Genomic DNA, 22666 nt, shown 5'->3' with positions numbered 1-22666 from the left:
CTAAGCCCATGTGCCACAACTACTGAGCCTGCACGCCTAGAGCCCATGCTCCACAACAAGAGAAGCCACCGCAATGAGAAGCCCGTGCACCACAATGAAGAGTAGCCCCCGCTCGCTGCAACTAGAGAAAGCCCGCATGCAGCAATGAAGACCCAGTGCAGCCAAAAATAAATAAATAAATTTATTTTAAAAAATAATAATAAATTACGAGAGTCTAGGAAGCAGAGGTATTGCTAAGGGGTGCTTTAGCCCACCCTTCCCCCTACTTCAAGCTTTTTCCCGCTTCCCTTCCCCCTACTTCAAACTCTCTCCAGCTTCCCATCCCAGCAAACATAATTGTGAGTGAAAACATCTCGCTTGCCCTCCAAATGCAAAACCTCCCTGGCACACTCTCCCCTGCTCCACGTATCCAGCTCTGTTGATTGTCGCTCTAATGTGGAAATCTTACAGTAGCTACTGGTTGGAAGTTCCTCAGCCCTGATGCTACCTTCTCATAAAATCCAAACTGATTCACTGGAGTATCAGAAGCTGGAGAAATGAAGAAAGTGCTACATTTTATTCAGTAAATTTTCATAGAATTTCCCCCAGGGTGTTTTCCTTTTTTTTTTTTTTTTAATTACACCCCTTATTTGAATTGCAGTGAAGAACTTCCTAATATACACTCATGTAAACTGGTTTTACGAAGTCTAAGGTATTCCTTGGTCAAGTGTTGATTTGTATTTCTAGTAGGATGGCTTCCTGGGATCTGCCCCCTCATCTCGGTTCAGGTTTACTGTGTGACAGATGGTCTCACTTCATCCGTGAGTGTGGAATGTCGGGGTCCATGAAAGGGCAGTGTGCTTCGTTGTCAGGGATCACAGGGTCAATTGAAGTTCTTGGTGGACAGGGTTACTCATTCCACAAGTTTATGGTGTGTAGTTTATTTTTCTTTTCCTGTTGAAAATGTGTCTTTGTTTGGCTTTGGCAAAGTTGCCTGCCCTGGATTCTAAATAACTGTCCTAGTAGAGTTCTCAGGCCATGACCTTCTGAGGACAGTCTTGAAAGAGGGCTCCTTCTGAGGGAAGGAGATGGTATACCCAGGGGAACAGCGGGCATTTCCAGCCTGGTTGATGTTTACTGAGGAGTTGACAGCACTCCAAGAATATACAAAAAGCAGGACATTTATTTATTTCTTTGTTTATTTTTGGCCGCGTTGGGTCTTCGTTGCTGTGCACAGGCTTTCTCTAGTTGCGGTGAGTGGGGGCTACTCTTCGTTGCGGTGCATGGGCCTCTCACTGTGGTGGCTTCTCTTGTTGCGGAGCATGGTCTCTAGGCGTGAGGGCTTCAGTAGTTGTGGCACACGGACTTAGTTGCTCTGCAGCATGTGGGATCCTCCCGGACCAGGGCTCGAACCTGTGTCCCCTGCACTGGCGGGCGGATTCTTAACCACTGCACCACGAGGGAGGTCCCAAGCATGACATTTTAAACATAACAGAATATGTTGAACTAGTTGTCTTGTTGACAAAAATTTGTATGAGAAGGTTTCCTAGTGATGGAAGTTATAATGAATGAAACAATGTTTTCACATGAGGCACGTTGTTTTCCATGTGGTTCACGGGAAAGGAATCAATGGGTGATGCATTCCCTGCCTCAAAGCTTGGGGTGAAGCCAGTATTTGTGAAAAATACTTAAAATGAGCAGATATCTCTAACTGGCAACCTCATGTATATTTTCCTTAGTAGAGAAAAGGCTGGTGGTGAGTTTGGGATTTGGAGGATGGGAGAAAGGAAAATTATTTTCTTGAATCAGATTTCTACCCTTTCAGTTAACCAGATACGTATTAATATTACACACCCTGAGGGCCAGCTTAGACTCTGAACACTATAAATTATAATCTTTTTTTAATATGCTTCCCTGCAGTGTGGAATTGGGAGTTTGGGGGGAACGGTGGGTGGGAGAACAGAGTGAAAAGATTATCCAGTAATGTCCTGGCTCCATTCTCTCCTTTACAGGGTAAAGCATCAAGTAGAGTATCTGGGCCTAAAAGAGAACATTCGAGTGAGGAGAGCTGGCTATGCCTATCGGCGCGTCTTCCAGAAATTCCTACAGAGGTAATGAACGGGTGACTCTGGACTCTTTTTTTGTTTTAAACAAGTTTATTGAGCTATAATTCACATAGCATACAATTCACCCATTTAAAGTATACAATTCATTGGCTTTTAATATATTTACAGAGTTGTGTATCCATCACCACAATTAATTTCAGAACATTTTCAAGAAGAAAAATCTCCCTTCCCGAGTCATCAGCCCCCTCTTCGGCCCTCACCCCTGGCCCTAAGCAGACCCTTCCTTCTCTGCCTATTCTGAGCATGACTTATAAATAGAATCATGTAATATGATTGTTTCTGGCTTCTTTTACTTCACATAATGTTTTCAAGGATCATCCTGTAGCATGTACCTGCACTTCAGTCCTCCTCATTGCCAAATAATTTTCCCTTGCGCCGATGTTCCAATATGCCACATTCTTCTTAATTCATCCATCAGCTGATGGACATCACATTTTGGCTGTTTTGAATGACGAATAATGCTGCTACCAGTGTTCACGTACATGTTTTTATGTGGACATTTGTTTTTATTTCTCTTCGGCACATAACTAAAAATGGAATTGCTGGGTCAAATGGTAACTATGCTTAACCTTTTTGACGGACTGCTAGATTGTTTTACAGAGTGGCTGTACCATTTTACATCCCCTTTGGTCATTTTTAAATTATTTGTCTTTTTAGTGTTAAGTTATAACACAGTTCTTTTTAGCATTATTTATTGTAAGTAAATCAGTAGCCACAAGTATTCTGTCTGTTTAGAGTGACAGATCAGTTCAGAAGTTCATGGTAATTGTGACGTGGGGACGGACTGAGATTTAAGTTGACTGAGCAAATTAATAGTATGAAGACAATTTTAGGAAAATATTTACAAGCTTAAAGTATTTAACCTCAGATTTTTTGTACAGTCCAAATATAAAGTTAAACTGATTTTTATATTTCCATTAAAGTGCATTTGGCGGGATCTGTATTAAATTGTTCTTATTTTGCATTGCTTTTAAAAGATAAAATTTAATGTCCTTAAAATATTAGGATTCGAACTTCTCTAATGATGCTAAATTAGTGAAGTTCCACTGATTTTCTACATCTATTTAATTTCCTTTATGAAAGAAGGAAGCCATATTTAGTATTTTAATCAGAAAATACTTATGTCTTCCTGGTATATGATACAGGAGCAGGATGTAAGAAATTTTTATTTAATTCAAATTGTATGTAACAAAGAGGCTGTAGGATGGAGAAGAGCTTAATTGCTGTCTTTGAAATCCAGTACTTCTAATAAAGTAGCTTTCCCTTTGGGGATGTTGTTTTTTCCGCCATGCGATTGGGATGACTGACCTGCTGCTCATCAGTGTGGGTCATCATGTGTGGAAGGTCAGAAGAGGCTTAGCAAAAGCGTGGGTCACTCCATACAATAAAGCTTCATTGATTCTGTCCCCACACATTCAAGATTGCTGATAATTTTGGAGGCTGATCAGACTAGGAATAAAATTCACTGACACAGCTCTCTGAATTAAAGGGCCCACTACACCTCTAGTGTAAGCAGAGCAATAGGAAAAGATGTCTTCAGGAAAGTGAGAAAGTAAATTTGGAACGCTCGCATCCATTTGCCGACAAACAGCTGAAATGTTAATTATCGAAGACTCTGCTCTTCTTTAAGCAGATGGGTGACACTAGTTTAGAACAGGATTTCTCAACCTCAGCTATTGATATTTTGGGCCGGATGAGTCCTCATCGTGACAGCCGTCCTGTACCCTGCAGGATGTTTAGCAACCTCCTTGGCCTCTACCTGCTAGATGCCAGTAGTGCCAACCCCCTATCCCACCCCCATCCCCATCTTCCCCGAGTTGTGACACCCAAAACTGTATCCAGACATTGCCTAATGTCCCCCGGGGGGCAAAGCTAGTTGAGAACCATGGCTTAGATAATCATTAAAATTTTTGTAAAACTACGTTTCTTTGAAAATACCCCTTTTTAATTAAGAGGGAAAAAACTTAAATTCAGAAAATAGTGAAAGAAAAGTATTTCCTCCATCTTGCCCTAATTTAGAAAGGCCTGCCCTCAACAAGTCCAAAATGTTTATAGTTTTATCCTCCTTCAGTATTTTTTCTGTACTTAAAAACTATGCGTTATTTGCAGATTCTCTCTAATTGGCATTACTATTGAAAACTCATCAGACTTTTTTTTGATCTGACCTTGTTTTGTTTGTTTTCGAGAAACCAGTTCTGAAAGACCTCCTTCCTTCCATATTATTGAAAAACAAACCGACAAACCTGACTTCCTTAAGCATTACTGTGAGCTCTACTGCACTGGGGGGAGCGGGAAGTCCACGCTTTCCTCTCCCGGCAGGAATGTCAGGGTGCCCTGAGCGGGCTGTGTTACTTGTTTGCTGCAGCTCCTTAAATGAGCTGTGAAATGACCTGGTTATAATATATGGACCTCTCTCAAGTGCCAGGCTAGCTGCATGGCTCCACGGGTGGTACTTTCTTCTGTGTCTTACACAGAGTAAGCACTTATTGCATATCTGTTATGCCCTTTGTGTTGAGAGACTTTCACTGAAATGATTTTGTCCTTGGATGCCTCCCTTCTTAGCTCTCCTGCTGTGGGCTTTTCCCTTCAGAAGAGACAAACAGGCAGCCCTGTCTTATAAAAAGGAGGCTCTTTTGATGTTGTCTTATTTCTTTTGATTTGAGAGTACTGTGGGAGGATAATAAAAATGAAGTTTGGAAGGAAAATTTGTTTCTCGATAAAAAGTACACGTTTAGCCTCCCACTCAAAAATGGCTACAAGGCCATATATCTGTCAATGGGCAAGGAATATTTTTCCAGAGACAGTGCTGTTTTCCATAAGGTGTATGAGTCTGGGGATGTAACAGGATTTGTCCAGAATCTACCAGTCACTGTCTCATCCTGTGATCCCCTGTGAGTAATTAAAACATCTTATACCTTTATTATCTCAGGTATGGAGTGTAGCGAGTGTCCTGCTGGCTGCCAGGATTTTAGTGTCCTTGGGGGTCAGAAACATCCTTAAATCCAAGTGCCGGCAGCTAGAGGTCTGCTGGGCTGCGTTTTGTCTGAGAAGGAACCATTGGATTGGTCATCTGTAAGAAGGCTTACAAGGAGCCTTCCAGGCTAGGGGCAGGAAAGGGAGTTCTAGGCAGAGAGAACAGCCAGTGCAAAGGTCTTGAGATGAAATTTTGGTCTTAAACTGAAAATACTTGATGAAGGGAGTATAAGCTATTATCCTCATCTCTCCAGAATTATCACAGGCAACCTATTAGGCAGTGCACCATTGCCTCGTGCAACCCATTCCCACCAGTATATCCTGGAGAAAGACGAGTGAACTGGGTGTACTTACCTAGTGGGAGAACATTGTACTAGAATTATGCCCTGGTCTCTCCAGTGAAGTACAAAAGGAAGTAAGGAGGATACCATCAAGCTTCCTGAAAACCAAGGGGACCACCACAAGTGGTCCATTGTCAAAGGCTCTGGAAATGCCAGGCAATTCCCATGTCTTACCCAGACCCAAACTCTCAGCGGCCTTGTCAGGAAAAGGAAGAAGAAAAAGTCTCTTCAAAACAAGTTCCTTACTATTAAAAAAAGAAAAAAGAAAAAAACCCAAAAAAACAACTGAGGAATACAGCATTATTTTAATAGGGGGGAAAATGTGAATTGCAAAGAGCTACCTATTTGAGGTTGCACAATAAGAATACTTTTGGTTTATAATTTTGATTTGATTAGATCAAGCCAGGCAAACTCGTACTCTTAGAAACTTGTCACCTTGGGAGTCTGGTCTTTTCTTTCTCACCCATACCCTGCATGAACTTTCTCCCTCATCCATTTATATTGCCAGTACATTCCTACCTCTTCACCACATCCCCCCCAGTGGCAACCCTGCGATCAGTCATTTTTATGTGACTCAATTTGTATAACTGACTTCATTATGCCACATGTGAAATGTATTCCTGCTAATGTGTGGCTTCAGCCGGGCATTTTCATTTTTAAGCTTTTTATCGCTAATTAGTGAATAAGAGGATTTGCTTCTCCAGGAAATTTGTATTATCAGGCAAGATGTGGATACTTCGGAGGACCAGAGAGGGTCCCTAGAATCACCTTAGTCCCAGCCAGCTAGACCTAAGGGTGTGATGAGCACTGACTCTGTCCTCTTAGGGAGCCCTGGACCCTGAAGGCAGAGCCACTCTTCTTGTCACGCCTCCCTTCTCCCTTGGATGCCATAAATCAGTCTAGGAGCTCTTAGTAGCTTCTGGAAACAAAGGAGGACCGCTGGCTTCTTCAGAGGCCTGGGGCCCATTCATTGCCTGTGTTCTAGATGTGCCTGCCCATAGGCCACGCCCTCCAATTTCTCACCCACACTCTCCTCTGATTTCCCCTTCTTCCTCCCTCCCTCCCTCCATCCTTCTTTCCCTTCCTTCCACCTCAAGTCTTTGGTACCTTCTGTATTTGACATTTTGTAATGTGCTTCTGTCTCCTCTATTAGATTAGCTTCTTACATAATTATGATGTTTCTAACATAGACATGGGTAGTAGACTGTATCATCTTTAAAGGGAATATTTCCCTGTATACCAATCCATGCCTTGTATGTAGTGCCGTCATGAAAGAAACAGCTTGGGGTTCAAATCCCAGCTATGACACCTACTAGCTAAGTAGCCTTGAGTGGGTCTCTAGTTGCCTGTGTTTCCTGCTTTGCAAAATGGAAAGACCAACTGGATGAGGTTGCTGTAGGAATAGAATGAGATCAAGGATCTAACGCCCCAAGAAGAGCATCTGATGCAGAACGCACCCTATAGCGTTGGAGCCCTTCATGTTCGTTCTTACTGCCGTGTTCCTGGCATGGTGTGAGGTGCCCGATGTGCAGGGTGAGCACCCATTTACGGAGCTCTTGTCCCCATGGGGGTGGCATGAATGAACCAAATAGGTGCAAACATGACTATCATTATGAATTATGATACCTGCTCTTAAGGAAAAATATTATTTTCTATGAGAGGGAATAGCAGGGGGACAATTTTCGCCTGGATCTACCCCAAAGGCCTCTCTTGAAGTGTCACTGAAGGGGAGCACCCCCGAGTGGGAGCCGGCCACCTGAGGAGTTTGGAGAACAGCACACCTGGTAGAGGGAGCAGCATGGGTGAAGGCTCTGAGGAGGGAAAGTGTTGAATGTGCATGAAGAAGAGGCCGTCCTCCCAGGAACGTGGTGAGCCAGAGGACAGTAGGGAGACGAGATTGGAGAATAGCCAAGGACTAGGTCACCAGGGCCTCCTGACTCAAGATGCGGAGAACTCCAAAGATGAAAGTTGATCCATCGTAATCATAATCTTCACATTGACTGTTAAGTACTCCTGAGAAATCAGGGGAAATTGGTATCGAGAAAAGACCGTTTGATTTTGCTGGAAAAGTGTCAGTGGTGACCTTCAGGAATGCTATTTTTAGACAGTGGTAGAAAGGAAAAGCAGATTTTCTCCAGGGCCTTGGCGTGGAAATGGTCAGATAAGGAAGGAGTTAGGAGGCAGCTCTGAAATGGGCAATCCGGACCCAGTGGATTTTTGCCGTTGTCGAGGTCCATCCCTGAGCCCTGGAAGGGAGGTGAGGGGATGGCCAGGACCCTAGCAGCACCGAGTGCCTTTGGGGGTGGTCCAGGCTGAGCCTGATCTTCCTCTCCCTCATTGTCCTTACAGGTATGCCATTCTGACAAAAGCCACCTGGCCTTCGTGGAGAGGGGACGAGAAACAAGGTGTCCTCCACTTGCTGCAGTCCGTCAACATGGACAGTGACCAGTTCCAGCTCGGGAAGAGCAAAGTGTTCGTCAAAGCCCCCGAGTCTGTGAGTTTCCTCAGGGCCACCCCTCTCCCCGCAGCCCCTGTCGGCCCCCTCCCCATGGCGTGGCTGGCTTCTTTTCCTCATCCTGCTGTTCATGCCTTAAATGTGGGCTCTTCAGAGAAGGCTTTCCACTGCTCCCAGTCTAAGCATAGGCCACTCTCCACACCCCAGAGCCCTCAGCATGGATACAAAGCTGTTTTCTTTTCTTACTTAAAGTCTCTCTCCCACTCTAGACGTCATCGCCTTAAGGTCAGGGAGTGTTTTGTGTGCTTCTGTGCAGTCAGAGCCTCATGAGGAAAGCGGCTCATAGGAAGAGCCCAGTAGTTATTTTTAGCGTCCAGTAGTGCCTAAGCTAATAGGTCCTTCTTTGCCCACAAAGGAGGCTTGGGTGAACCTACGTCCTCACCTGGGTGACACCAAGCAGGTTGTGTCACACAGGCCCAGGCTTCCTCCTTAAAGGGGGAAGAGCCTGGGAGGGACAATTCCCAGAACTGTATTTTGAAGACCATGAGGAAGCCTGGAAAGGACTTTCAGGGGACCAATAGGCAGAAGGAGAAATCTCTGGGCTTAAAGGACAGGGATATTTACCAGTAAGGAATTCAAACATACAAGTTGAACAATTTGCAAACTTACCAGACCTCCACAGATTAATTTAGTGGAACTTCTTAATCTTCCTGATGAGGGTGTGGTCACTCTGAGCCTGATGAATGTCCGTCCACAGGAAGTTCTCAGTTTGAACAGGAACCCAACCCAGCCCCTCAGTTCTTCTGCCCCATAGCTCTGGGGCTGTGGAATGAAGACACTTTTTTTTTTTTGGGCTGCATTGGGTGGCATGCGGGTTATTAGTTCCCCGACCAGGGGTGAAACCCGTGCCCCCTGCGGTGGAAGCATGGAGTCCTCACCAGTGGACCACCAGGGAAGTCCCAAAGATACTCCTTTTTTTTTAAGAGTTTTATTAGCAACTAATCAAGATGCTTTTCGGTACGCGGGCCTCTCACTGCTGCGGCCTCTCCCGTTGCAGAGCACAGGCTCCGGTCACGCTGGCTCAGTGGCCATGGCTCACGGGCCCAGCCGCTCCGCGGCATGTGGGATCTTCTCGGACCGGGGCACGAACCCGTGTCCCCTGCATCGGCAGGCAGACTCTCAACCGCTGCGCCACCAGGGAAGCCCAGATACTCCTTTTTAAGTTGGATAAACTGCTGGAACTAACCGAGGCTGGGCATCACCATTTCTTGAGGTTCCTGTAATAATCACAAGACTCCATTTCAGGAGTCTTTGGTGAATTTGGCGAAATTAGTCACCATATCAAGGGGAAATACCATGAGAACTTGCAGCGTTGGTCATCATGGAAACACTTGACTCTAGGCAAATTCTGGTCTCGCAGCGAGTTTTCTCGTTTATAACGGGCCCCATGTCTGATGTTCTGCCTGCCTCACAGGATCAGCCCTAGATCAAAAATGCTAATGGTTGTAACTGAATGGCTTTATGAACCGGAAAGGTTGTTAAATACATAAGTGGCACACATCGATAGAACCCATTTATGAAAAGTTTGTGGTAGCATTTTCCACTCTGAGTTATTTGTAGCTTCACAGTAATTTCATTTCCAATTATAAAATGAAAATGTTGTGTCATACACCATTAAGCAACCCACAGAACAGTTCCTGTTCTTTCTAAAACAGGATGGAGTGATTTACTGGTACAATGGAGAACTCTTCTGTTGTTTTATACCCACTTTTACTTTTTTGACTTGCTAAATTTTCACAAAAACAGCCTCAATATTTTTCACACTTTTTTTTCTGATTCAGTTGAGCTTTGAGATTTTACTTCAGAAATCAAGATTTATTTTTGGTTTTTCTTCTCCGTGTCTTCCTCCCAATTGCTTTTTACCATCGCTTGCCTGTCCTCTCCCCCATCTTTTTACACACGCACACAAATCCCATCATCACTACTCTCTCCCCACCGCCATCACTCATCCATCCACATCTAGCCCTGACATTGCAAATACTTTTACAAAAATTGGTTTTTAGGGACTTCCCTGGCGGTCCAATGGTGAAGACTCCACACTTCCACTGCAGGGGGCACGGGTTCGATCCCTAGTTGGGGAACTGAGATCCTGCCTGCCACATGGTGAGGCCAAAAAAAGAAAAATGGTTTTTAAAAATCTACCCTGTGGGGCTTCCCTGGTGGCGCAGTGGTTGAGAGTCTGCCTGCCGATGCAGGGGGCACGGGTTCGTTCCCCGGTCCGGGAAGATCCCACATGCCGCGGAGCGGCTGGGCCCGTGAGCCATGGCCAATGAGCCTGCGCGTCCGGAGCCTGTGCTCCGCGATGGGGGAGGCCACAACAGTGAGAGGCCCACGTACCGCAAAAAAAAAAAAAAAAAATCTACCCTGTGATCTCGCCTTGATTTTTATAGTAAATGTGCTGAATTTACAAAGTAACCCATTTGCTTTTAAGAACCCACATTAGACATCAGGCACCAGAGGGTTTGGTTTGGTTTGGTTTAGTTTATTTGTTACATGTGTCCATGATTTTTGCTTTTTTTTTTTCCTCTCTGTCTCTCCCTCTCTCTCTTTTTCTTCTTGAACCTCCCTGATTTCTAACCCGTATGGCTTTCGGAAAGAACCTAAAAACCAGATAATCTTTGAACTAGTCTATAGGAAGCTGGGAACTGGTTGCGTCTTCGTCCTTTCTGAGTCACAAGTTTATTTTCTATGACACTCCCAAAATAGTTCTGGGAAAGAAGAAGAAAACAAGACTTACCCAGCAACCCAACACACAAGATAAGAAACACCAACAGATAATCTTCCAGGCGACCGACAGAGGGGCTCAGATTTTACGACCGCGGGGCTCAGATTTTAAACATTCTGTCCAGTTGTTAAAAGTCTTTTGTTTTGGAACTATGTTCCTTGTGCATATTGTATATGGCACTGATGGCTGTGGAATGAAGTGCCCCTCTCTTGGTATTTGGAGTTTGAGATGTGGTTTTGACACAGCTGGGGATGTGAGAAGGAGAAGCTGAGTGTCAGGGGGAGATCGATGTGGCTCCAGGGTACAGACCCAGACAAACGAGACAACAAATCAAGCCCAGCTGCCTTCAGACCAAGTTCACTTGCTTGTTTCTGGAACATTTTAACAATGACATTCATCATCATTACTTTGGGTTTTTATTGGTCCGTTGTATTTTTGTTCCTAGAGAGTCATGTAAACCACTTTCTAGGTGAATGAGCGTTTCCCACCATTTTACGAGTTGATGAGATGCAGATTTACAGAGAAAGACTTGTACGTACGTCCAAAGACCTTGGTTCCCTTTCCAGCCCCACCCAATCTTAGTTCCAATGTTCTCATCTGTAAAATGGAGATAACACAAATATGTGTTTCATGTAGTTGTTGAGTGGTTGAATGAAAGAATGTGCGTAAAGCATCTAGAATGATTCCTGACTTGTAGTGGGCACTCGGTTCATTACAGCTGCTTGCTGTCATCTTCATTATTCCAGAGCTTTGTTGAGGGGGGTGCAGAAATCAGTATTCATCGTTAAGGTGGCCTGAGTCTCAACACCTGCCAGTGTCTGATATGAGCCCTTCATTGAAACAGTCTCCAGCCCCTCTCGGTGAATCTCAGTCCTAGCTAACACATCTTAAGTCCAGCTCCAGTCACTAGTTATTATCCCTGCCCCAGTGACTCCTTGGAGATTTCTATGAGGCAGGAAGTCTATACTTCCGTGGACCCAAGAGGAGGGCAGCCCTCTTTCCACTGCAGCACAGCCTCTGCTCTTGCAAAAGCTGGAAAATTCTAGTAAGAGGCTATAGGTAGCACTAGACAACTGCCTCCACGAGCTCATTTGATCAAGCCACTTAATATCCTCTTTGGATCGAGGTGGGAAATAAGTAGACAAGTGCCGAATCACTCATTTGATTCTCACAGGGGTTATGAACAAGGCAGGGCAGACACCGTCATTAAGGTCCAAGTGAATACACTCAGATCCAGCTATTTTCCACTATGTTTTTTGTTAAGAGAATATATTATAGTATTATAATATATATTATATTAAAAGACTATATATAAAAGCTATAGTGATCGTAAACACATTTTTTCACCTTTGTTTATGAGTCTGAGAAGTTGCTCCCCATTATGTCCTCGGCCAAACGGAGTGTCCCTGAAATACCCAAAAAAGTGATGTTCAGGTCCTGTGAATTGGCTCACATCGGTCTTCTCTATATTCACAGCTCTTTCTTCTAGAAGAAATGAGAGAGCGAAAGTACGATGGGTATGCTCGAGTGATACAGAAATCATGGAGGAAATTTGTGGCCCGGAAGAAATATGTCCAAATGAGAGAAGAAGGTACTGTAGTCATTTTGTTTCATGAATTTACCAAATCTAAGAATACTTTTGAACTTAGACGAATTACAAGTTCATTTTACTTTGCATGTAATGTCGTGTGTTAAAACCTTGCATTCATTTCGAGTTTCTCTGTGTCTTTCCACACTGAGCATTTTCCTCCTTCTCGGGGACTGATCCTTCCCCCTTCTCTGCCCTTTTGGGAATTGCAGCCTCTGACCTCCTGTTGAACAAGAAGGAGAGGAGGAGAAACAGTATTAACAGGAACTTCATCGGGGACTACATAGGGATGGAAGAGCACCCGGAACTCCAGCAGTTTGTGGGCAAGAGAGAGAAGATTGATTTTGCAGACACGGTGACCAAGTATGACAGGAGGTTCAAGGTACACGCTGACTGCCCACCTCTGAGAGTCACCAAACAGATTCCTTAGTTTTAAAAATAACTCGTAATTTTGCTTTTCTGATTACCAAAACAGAACATGCTCGTCGTAGACAAATTTAGAAAATGCAGATAAGCCAAAGGAAAAGTAGCCACCTGTACCCAGAAACAATCACTGTTAACATTTTGTGTGTATCCGTTAGAACTTTTTTTGCAGGCATACATTTGTATATTTAGTTTTACAAAAATGAGATCTACCTTACATGCTGGTTTATGTCCTAGGTTGTTTTGCTCTTAAAATATGCCACGGAGAACTTTCCATATTAATAAATGTGTCAATATAAATTATTTTGTTAAGCTGCATAGTATCCCATTCAACAGTTGCTTCACTATTTTTTGTTGTTGTTGTTGTTTTGCGGTACGCGGGCCTCTCACTGTTGTGGCCTCTCCCGTTGCGGAGCACAGGCTCCAGACGCGCAGGCTCAGCGGCCGTGGCTCACGGGCCCAGCCGCTCCGCGGCATGTGGGATCCTCCCGGACCGGGGCACGAACCCATGTCCCCTGCATCGGCAGGCGGACTCTCAACCACTGCGCCACCCGGGAAGCCCACTTCACTATATTTTTAACCAGTTTCTCATTAATCTGTTCTCAGTGGGCTTTTTTTTTTTTAAAAACCATGGTAAATAAAAGGATGCAGTGAGCATCCTTTCGCATGTCTTTGTGCATTTGTCTTCTGATGCTTTTAGAAAAAATTGATAGGAGTAGGCTCATTGGATCCAAAGATTCAGAATATAAAGTGAAGTGTTCTTACCCATTTTCCCTGAGCAAATGACTATGCAGGGCTTTCACAGAGCCACTGGGGGCCAGCTGATCTTTTTTTTTTTTTTTTACACCTCTTTCCATAGACATTTTCTTTTGCCTGATAAAATCTTGACCCTAATAGTGAAATATGAAGCCACAATAGCTTATGGGCCCATTAAGAGCTTTTTATGTGTGTTGGTTCTTGTTTGTTTTTTTGGTCAGGAAAAAAAAATAATAACAATATTAATTTCACAAGAAGGATGATGTTGTTTTGCCAAAACCCAATCATTCCTTACAACCCGAGTATGGCACCAGCTGCTCTGGTGGCAGATGTGAATGCAAACACGAGTGCTTAAGTCTCTGAGTAGTGTTTGAGTATAATACAGTATGTTTATATTAGATTTTTAAGGATTGTCATTGAAATGAAAATTTATCAATTTTAAAAAGTAAACATTCCATGGGCTCACAAAATTTATATATGCACGGATCCCTGAGAGAGAAACATTCTGTAGCAGATCATTGGTAGGGTGGTCCTATGTGTTTGTTAGCCCTGATACCTTAGGTGTTACCTGATGGTCTGCCATTTTTGTAAGTCAGAGAGAGTCAGGTATCAGCAGTTTTACATATGTCAACCTAAGAATCGTGAACAGTGTCCCCTTTTGCTCTCGAGGGACTTAGATGATAAATGGAATGGCCATCCGATGGTAGTGAAAGTTCACTACCTAAAGCAGCGTCCCTTCACCTGGTCACAAATGCCCTTTGTGTGGACTACTGTCACTCTGACACTTTTTCAAACACCTCTCCTTACAGAGCGTAAAGCGAGACTTGCTTCTTACTCCGAAATGCTTGTACTTAATTGGACGAGAAAAGGTCAAGCAGGGTCCAGACAAAGGCCTTGTGAAGGAGGTGCTGAAGCGGAGAATCGAGATGGAGAGGATCTTGTCTGTGTCCCTCAGGTGAGTGGCCAGCGCTGGGGGCAGGGGAGCCCTGTCCCTCCTCAACATCACCAACCGCTGTTCCAAACACAGCCTAGAGAAAGGCCCAGTCAGGCTCCCCAGTTGTAAAAATCATGATGAAGCGAACCCAGTTTCCTCTTCTTCCCAAAGAAGAGCTCATCTTCATGGCTCTCAGGGAGTCCCAAGATGATGAGAAAATTTGCCTTCTGATCTGCTCTTCTGATCAAGGGATACCCAGATCCTTTGTTCCCATAAAATTTGAGAAATAAATGTAGTATGGGAAACAACCAGCACAATTGCTGTTATCGAAGTAGGGCCAGTGTTCCGAGCCCTGCCCCCAAGCCCACCTCGCCCCTGTTGAAGACCTAACCCGTTTCACCAGGAGAGGCCCAAACACAGGTGGACATTAGGTCATCAGTACTGCGTTTTCGTTTGCTGTGACCTCTGACTGTCCTAGGTGGGAAGTTTCTTTGGACTCCTTGGAGCCCTTTATGCCTATTAATACCCGGGGTGGGGGGTACAAATTGGTCTCCATAATCTGTAGCCCTGGAGTCATTGCCAAATGCTCCCTTTAACTCCAGGTTCACAGGTAGGGGCCCTTGCTCTTCGTGTCAGCATTGTGGCTTTCTTTTGGCAGAGGGGCTTCTATGCATGCTGAGACGTCCCTAAGTCCCCTGCTAACTCCCAGACTAAGTTCCCTCTGATGAGAGGAAATCCTCTCCGTCCACAGAAGGCTAAGAAAAGAGGAAGAAAGGCCCCTTTGAGCCCAGTAGCTTCCTCCTTGAGTCACGTCCCTGGCCCTCCTGAGGATACCACTGCCTCTCTCAGGGCAAGCCCCGGGCTGCCATTGCATTCAAAGCAGAGGTGTTCTGGTTACTTGCGAACATGTCTTCCTGGAATTTGGAACTCTTATTCCACACAGAAGACACAACTGCTGCTCTTAGGAAAAAGCAGGGGTTTTGTGTGCTCGGGCATCTGATTTACCAGGCTAGGAATCCTGGCTCCAGTGTGATAATCCAAAGCAGATTTTAAGTTGTGTCCATTCTGGCCTGTGTCACTGTGGTTTCTGATTCTATCTGTTCCCAGTTTTCCTGATAAAGGGCCAGGCAGTGCAGTGAGGTTAAGAGTTTAAAACCCTTCAGTTCAGGATGTGGTAGAACGAAGCAGGTGAGTCCATCAGCAGCCTTTTGCAGCCCCACCTCAGGTGGGTCTCAGTGCCATGGATTTCACGGAAACGCCCTAGGCACTGTCGGGTTTTTCTGAGAATCTTGTCTGTGTCCCTCAGGTGAGGGTCTTTCTGAGAATTCAGCTCATGGGCCACGACCTGCTGGCCACAGTCTCCTGGCTAGCTGGGCCCTGAGGCTGTCTTTGCTGGTCCAAGGAACCCAACTGGAAGCTTCTCTTTTTTTCTTGCATGGGGACCAGCTATACCTGGGCTAAGCTGGGTGAGCTGAAACGTGCTGTGCACACTTGGCCGTAGCCGTGGCTATAAGCCCAGGAGTCACAGCTTTGGGGCACATGTGCTGATTACTCTGAGAACAATCGTTGTTCTTTCTATTATTATTGCCCACGTCTGTCTGCAGCCTTCATACCATCAAGGAGTGCTTGATCATCATAGGCCTACATTGGTATCAAGCACTTTGACACTTAATATCTTATTGATCAAGTCTTTGAGGCTTATCAAGGTTTGGGATATTCACACTCAAGTTTGTTCCTTCTGTCTTTTTTTTTTTTTTTTCCTCCTCTCTTAGCCTCTGGGGATACAGTGTCTCATAGTAAAATCAGATTCTTTTTCTGCTTCTTTAGTATTTCTAAAGAGAAATACTATTATTTCTTTAGTATTTCTGCATTTCTCTTTAGTATTCTGGACATTTGCTTCCTTGTGGCCTTTCCTTGTTAGAGGATGTAATAAAATGAGGTACTTAGCCTGAAATTTGTTCTGGATCTAGGGGAAAAAAAGAGCCTGTGTCATTTAAACTTGTTATATCTGCATGTTATAGTTACTAAGCCCCAGCTTGCGAAGATTAATACCGTTCCCCCATTTCCTTCAGCCGTTGGGTTAGGCTAGTCATCTAAACCAAGTTAGGAATGCAACCACATGGGCTTGTGGAGTGTGAAATGGAATCCAGAGTAGAAATGGATTGTGGTACCAGGAGAACGTGTGTGTGTGTGTGTGTGTGTGTGTGTGTGTGTGTGTGTGTGTGTGTGTTCTCCATGTATTTCAGTATTGGCATAGAGAAAAATTTTAACAGTTGTCTAGCTCTTCGGGAAGAAAGTTGTAACGTGTTTTGAACACTTTAGGAGGCTTACTTCTTGACTGTTGGCTGGAATGACCACCTAATGGATTCTTCTAGTTCAGACTATCAAAGTGTCCTACAAGCTTCATCTCTCAGCCCGTCCCTAACTCTTACAACTACTGGGAAAGCCAAACTGGCTCACAGCTCCCTATTCAAACAAACCAACCATACAAAAAAACTTACGGGACAATTTGGGGAACTGTGAACATAACTAACTATTTGATATGAAGGATTTATTGTTCATTTCTTTATCTGTGATAATGGTATTGTGGTTATTTTTATTTAAGGAAGCTTTATCTTTTAGAGATACAGACTGAAATATTTAAGGATAAAATAACATTTATACTCTGCTCTACAGTAACCTAGCTGGTGTGTGGAAGTGGGGGGAATGAGACTGTAGATAGATTTGATTGTCTGTGGCTTGATCATTGTTGAAACCTGACATGTGGAAGTTCATTCTGCTTTTTTAGATATTTGAAAATTTTCATAATAAAAGTTTTTCCTAATCCTTCAATAGACATCATAGTTTTAGAAGTCTTTACCTTTTTGATTTTTTGGGTTTTCTTTATTATTATTTTTTTTTGGCTGCATTGGGCCTTCATTGCTGCATGCAGACTTTCTGTAGTTGAGGAGAGCAGGGGCTACTCTTTGTTGCGGTGCGTGGGCTTTTCATTGCAGTGGCTTCTCGTTGCGGAGCGTAGGCTCTAGGCGCACGGGCTCAGTAGTTGTGGCGCACGGGTTTGGTTGCTCCGCGGCATGTGGGATCTTCCTGGACCAGGGCTTGCACCCTTGTCCCCTGCATTGGCAGGCGGACTCCCAACCAGTGTGCCACCAGGAAAGCCCAAGAAGTCTTTACCTTCTTATAAATGGTGATATATCTAGTTGAATTATAATTGAAATTTTAAGAAAAATGTTTTTTTAACTTACAAGAAAAAAAATAGATTAGACCCAATGGCTCAGAGAGCTACAAAGACTCCAGTTACTCAAAGGGCCAGGAAAATCCTTATCTAAACAAAAGTTAGACCAAAACACTGACACCTGCATTTCTGCCTCGGTTGAAGACGTGGTGAGACGATCAGGAGGTGACCCACTGATATGCAGGTGAGACATCGGATTTCCAAGGCTTTGGGGATTCTGCTGACAGAAGGCCCAGAATGCATTTTTGAAGGATCCTTCAAGAGCTGCTTCTTATCCAAGAACCGTATACTGACCTGGCCTTGCTCTTACTTGAAAAACTCAATTTGCTGGCAGGGTGGCCACAAACTTCAATAGCCCATGTTCTTTGCCTTCCTGTTGTACGTGATGAGATTGGAATTATAAAATCTCCTATGTGGGGTTCTCTCTGAAGCCTCTAATCTGCCTCGTCCTGACAGCTGACCCCCAGAGACCTAAGACCGAGAGCTGTGGGGCTGCCTGTCTGGTTCGGTAGATTTTCCAGTACTTGTACATACTGGGGAAATCAGCCTGGAAGAGGGGGCTTTAGACAGAGGCTTCAGCTGCCCTGGGCACGACATTCTTGCCTAGACTGTTTCATCGCCTGATTGCCCTAAACCTCTGGCGAGAAGAACAGGCTGCTTCACTTCTTGTTCAGCTGACCTGACGCATTCCTGAAATCTTGCCTTGCTGTGGCTTTTGAGCTTTTGGAAACCTGGAATTTCTCTGTTTTTGGACTGATCACCTACCTTGTGTTCAGCTCTGGATCTGAAGGTGAACGAGACACAGTCCCTGCCTTAAGGAGCTCCATCCCGTCCTGGAAGGAGGAGCAGGGCCCTGAGTAAACACGGGGCACACAGCTTACAAGTGTTGAGAGACTGTTATCCGGGATACTCCTGGGACACAAAAGATGGCAGTGAGCCTTTCCCCTGGGGTTGGGTGAAGCTTCTCCCAGGAGGCCTGACACCACGTATATCTGCACTTCCTCAGAGAGATTAATGTAGGATCCCCGGCTGGTGCCACTGGTGTCTCTGGATGGTAGAATTCCGGATAAGGTTTATTTTCTTCTTTTTTTTTTTAACCTTTGTAGTTTTCAGTTTACTAAAAGGAGCATCTATTTCATAAGCAGGAAACATTTTTTTAAAAGGCTGAAATAAAGGCAGGGGCTGTCCTACCTGAAACTGCCTTTTCAGCTTTAAAAAAAAAAAAAAGAGTTTACCCAGCGTTTTGTAACTAGTATTTTTGTGAAGAAGATCTTGGTTAAGGGAGTGAAATAAGATTTTCTCGTGTTGTCAGCAGTACAACAGTGAGCCACAAAGGCGAGAGGAGAAAGAACGAGTAGTCAGCCAAACCAGGGACTAGGAAAGCATCTTTCAACAAGGCCTACTATGCCAGTCGTCTGTAAGGAATTGCAGGTTGAGCATATGAATAAGACGGAGGTGAAGTCCAAACATAAGTCTGAGTTTTTAGGAAAAAAAAAATGTAAAAGCTTTGTTTTCAGATCTGGGAACCTGGGCTGAGGAGAGGGGAATGAGTTGAAACTCTGGCCTGGGTAAAGATGATTTCCTAACTCTCTGACTCGGGTCACCAAAGGGAGGGGTTTTTGAATCTGATGGTTGAAGTCAAAGTATCCAAACAGCCTCTTCTCATTTCCAGACTCATGCTGATAATTGACCTTGATGTTTTGCCCTGCTTGCTTTATTTCTTTATGATCGTGAAACTTCTAATACATCTGAGCACATTAAACTACTCAAGGTTTCCTGTGTTGGACTCATTTAATAACCCTGTTGAATAATCCCTCTACCGCCTAAAGTACAGCCAGGCAAACAGACATGCCCAGACATGAGTCAGGCAGCTGAAATAGGAGTTTCACTCCACCGCACACACCAAAAAGTGGTGCTTCTTTTCTGCCTCTTCCCCATTGTACACCCTCCTTCCTAAAGCAGAGGTCTTCTTAGACCTCTACTTTAGATGGTCTAAACCTTCTTAGATGCTTAGAAGGTCCACACCTTCTTAGATGCTTAGAAGGTCTAGACCTTCTTAGATGCTGGGGCTTTATTTCTTTAATTCCAAATGACTTGGCAGAGCTGTTGTGAGCAACTTTTACAGAAGTGCCTTTTGGAGTTTTGAATTGCTGTCACTGAAGTGATTAAGACAATTCCAGACTTTTCATCTGCCTAGAAACAGGCAGATGATAGGAGCTTTGTGGCCACACCTTCTGAGGTATATTATTCTCACACTTTTAAGAAAAGATTCCAATTGCAAGTTTGGAAAAGTTTGTGAACAAGGAGGTATAGTGGAGATTGTGAGCTGTCCTGTAATACCCATTCTCTCCTTTCCATGTGAATAGCTGGCAGCCCACCCAGAGACTACACTTCCCAGGCTCCCTTCACCTAGGTGTAACCAAGTGACACAGTGCTGGCCAATGGGGTGTGAGCAGAAATGACTTGTACAACTTCCTGGTCGTACCTGTAAAGAGGAGGAGTAGACGCCTGGCTCCCAGGCACTGTAGAGCTGTCATGTTGGCCCTGAATTGCTTTTACACATGCTCTTGAGTGACAGAGATTAAACCACTGGTTGTCGGGGTCTTCATCACAACAAATCCTAGTGCAGGTAGCATGGTTGTAATGTAGGGATGTTTGAAAACAAATTTTCTTTTTTTATATATACAGACAAATTGTCCTTAAATTCCTGATTTTAAAAGTCATGTGAGAGAATATTTCACTTATGCTTTTGGTGGGCTATAAACTTCTTTTAAAAGCAGATTTTAGTGACTTTATTTTTGTACGTCATTCTGTTTTAAAGATTTTCAGTTATTACAGAGAGAAAGACAGTAGAAATTTAGTGCTATTTTACAGGATTAAAAAAGGAGTGGAGGGGCTTCCCTGGTGGCGCAGTGGTTGAGGGTCCGCCTGCTGATGCAGGGGACACGGGTTTGTGCCCCGGTCCGGGAAGATCCCACATGCCGCCGAGCGGCTGGGCCCGTGAGCTATGGCCGCTGAGCCTGCGCGTCCGGAGCCTGTGCTCCGCATGGGAGAGACCACAACAGTGAGAGGCCCGCGTACCGCAAAAAAAAAAAAAAAAAAAGGAGTGGAAAAATTCATGGAATAAACAAAACTACAACTTTCATTAAGTCTTTCCAATCTCTTTGCAGTACTATGCAGGATGACCTTTTTATTCTTCATGAGCAAGAATATGACAGTTTGCTTGAATCCGTCTTTAAAACTGAGTTCTTGAGCCTGTTAGCAAAGCGTTATGAGGAAAAAACCCAGAAGCAACTACCTCTGAAATTTAGCAACACGTAAGTTGGGATCTGGGGCCTTGATCTCACTGTTGAGGTCCAGGCTGAGAGGAGGGGAGGCCTACGGGGTGGGGGGATGGGGTCTGACTGGCTTGGGTGCCTCTGAGGAGCCCTGGGTGTCTTGGCTTCCCCCGTGGACGCTTAGGGCCTGCAGAAGACAGTCTGCATGGTTGCCACAGGCTTTGAAAACGTCACTTTTGCATTTCTGTGAGATAAGGACTTCATTGCATGGTGTATCTTATCCTCTGAACAAAGGTCACCAACGTGAGGCCAGGAAAAGGCAGATTTTATATATCACCAATAAAAGAATGTTTTATTTAGCAGAGCAGGCAGAAGTAGTGTAAGGCTGAAGCAGAAGAAAGTGATTGGAGTGGAACTTAAGTTCCCAAGATCAATGCGTAATACAGCGTGTTGCTGGGGCATTTGGAGACTCGGGGGCTGTGGATGGCTGGTGTCTTGTGTCTGGGCTCTCACCTTCATTTGCTTTAATAACATTGTCTCGTGGACCAGACACTGGCGGAGTGTTGAACTTCTAATCTCACGTTTGCTGAGTGAGTTATTTGGCTTTTTCTTCCTTCATAATTTCCCCATCTATAAAATGGGGATATCCTCCAGTCTTCCTACTCACAAGGAAGAGGCCAAAGTAAAGCCTTAATCCCGTAAGGAGGGGACCTTTCCATAACTCATGCTGCTGTGGTTACAGTGAAACAGATACTGGAAACAGAATGAATTCATTACAGCTTTTCCAAAGAACAATTTGGCCATGAGTACGGGGGGCAATTATTTTTGTCTGGGAATTTGTGATAAGGGAATAACTCAAAAAAAGGAAGAATATAGCCAAGCCACTCAATAGAATAGTCGGCTACTTGCAATTATGATCTTTCTGTCTTACAACATGAAAAAATATAAGGTAAAAAAAAGCAAAATATGAAATTGCATTATGTAGGCATATAGGCAATGTGGAAAATGAAAACTGGCTGAGGAGTTCTGCAGTTGTGAGTAAATTTCCCTTTTATCTGGGAAGGGAAATGTTGTCGTTTTCCTCCCTGGGGTAGGGGTGAGGGTGGAGGAATAGAACTTAAATAGCAGCCACATTCTGTGCAAAGAAGATGTGAGCTCTGTGTCTGGCATCTCTCGGTCCTCCACAAACACAGACCTGGGCAATCAGAGAGAAACACAGTGACATACCGCAGCGGGTGTGGCCTGGTGATTGGCCTTTCTTTCTGTTCCCGGGGCAGTCCCACCTGTATCCACTTGACAGAGTGACAAAGCGCCTGTACTGGGGTACCTCCCTCACCAACTGGTGTCTCCCAGGGGCTGGACCCCGAATGCTCTGCCTCTGTCGGGGAAACCCACGGACTGTCATGTCTGGCCGCCGGGCCCGGTGCCTGTTCCGATGATCCAGGCTTGCCTTGTTTTTATAGCACGTTTGCCCAGCAGCACAACGCCATGCTGGGGTCTATGAGCCGCACTTTCTCACTGCTCCATCCCGACTTGTTAATTCCAACAAATATGCTTGTTGCAGGCTTGAAATCAAGTTGAAAAAGGAGAACTGGGGTCCCTGGAGTGCAGGGGGCTCCCGGCAAGTGCAATTCCACCAAGGCTTCGGTGACCTGGCCATCCTCAAGCCCAGCAACAAAGTGCTGCAGGTCAGCATCGGACCCGGGCTGCCCAGGAACTCCCGTAAGTGTTCATGGGCCCCACAGGCGGGACCACTGCTAGGCTTCTGGGCTTCCCGCCTGGCCCTCCCTCAC

General features: G+C 44.7%; 1 protein-coding gene across 1 annotated transcript in view; it reads left to right on the top strand.

The window, feature by feature from the left end:
• MYO1E (myosin IE) overlaps positions 1-22666 on the top strand; it is a 204914-nt gene that overhangs the window by 159171 nt on the left and 23077 nt on the right. Inside the window, exons 18-24 of the mRNA XM_060151140.1 lie at positions 1992-2090; positions 7769-7913; positions 12136-12250; positions 12460-12629; positions 14236-14381; positions 20766-20912; positions 22438-22595. Of these exons, the coding sequence (XP_060007123.1) occupies positions 1992-2090; positions 7769-7913; positions 12136-12250; positions 12460-12629; positions 14236-14381; positions 20766-20912; positions 22438-22595 (980 nt within the window). The remainder of the gene's footprint in view (positions 1-1991; positions 2091-7768; positions 7914-12135; positions 12251-12459; positions 12630-14235; positions 14382-20765; positions 20913-22437; positions 22596-22666) is intronic.

Source organism: Lagenorhynchus albirostris, chromosome 1 (genome assembly GCF_949774975.1).
Source record: "Lagenorhynchus albirostris chromosome 1, mLagAlb1.1, whole genome shotgun sequence".
NCBI classification, from domain to species: domain Eukaryota; kingdom Metazoa; phylum Chordata; class Mammalia; order Artiodactyla; family Delphinidae; genus Lagenorhynchus; species Lagenorhynchus albirostris.
This window is presented reverse-complemented; position numbering and strand designations above follow the sequence as displayed.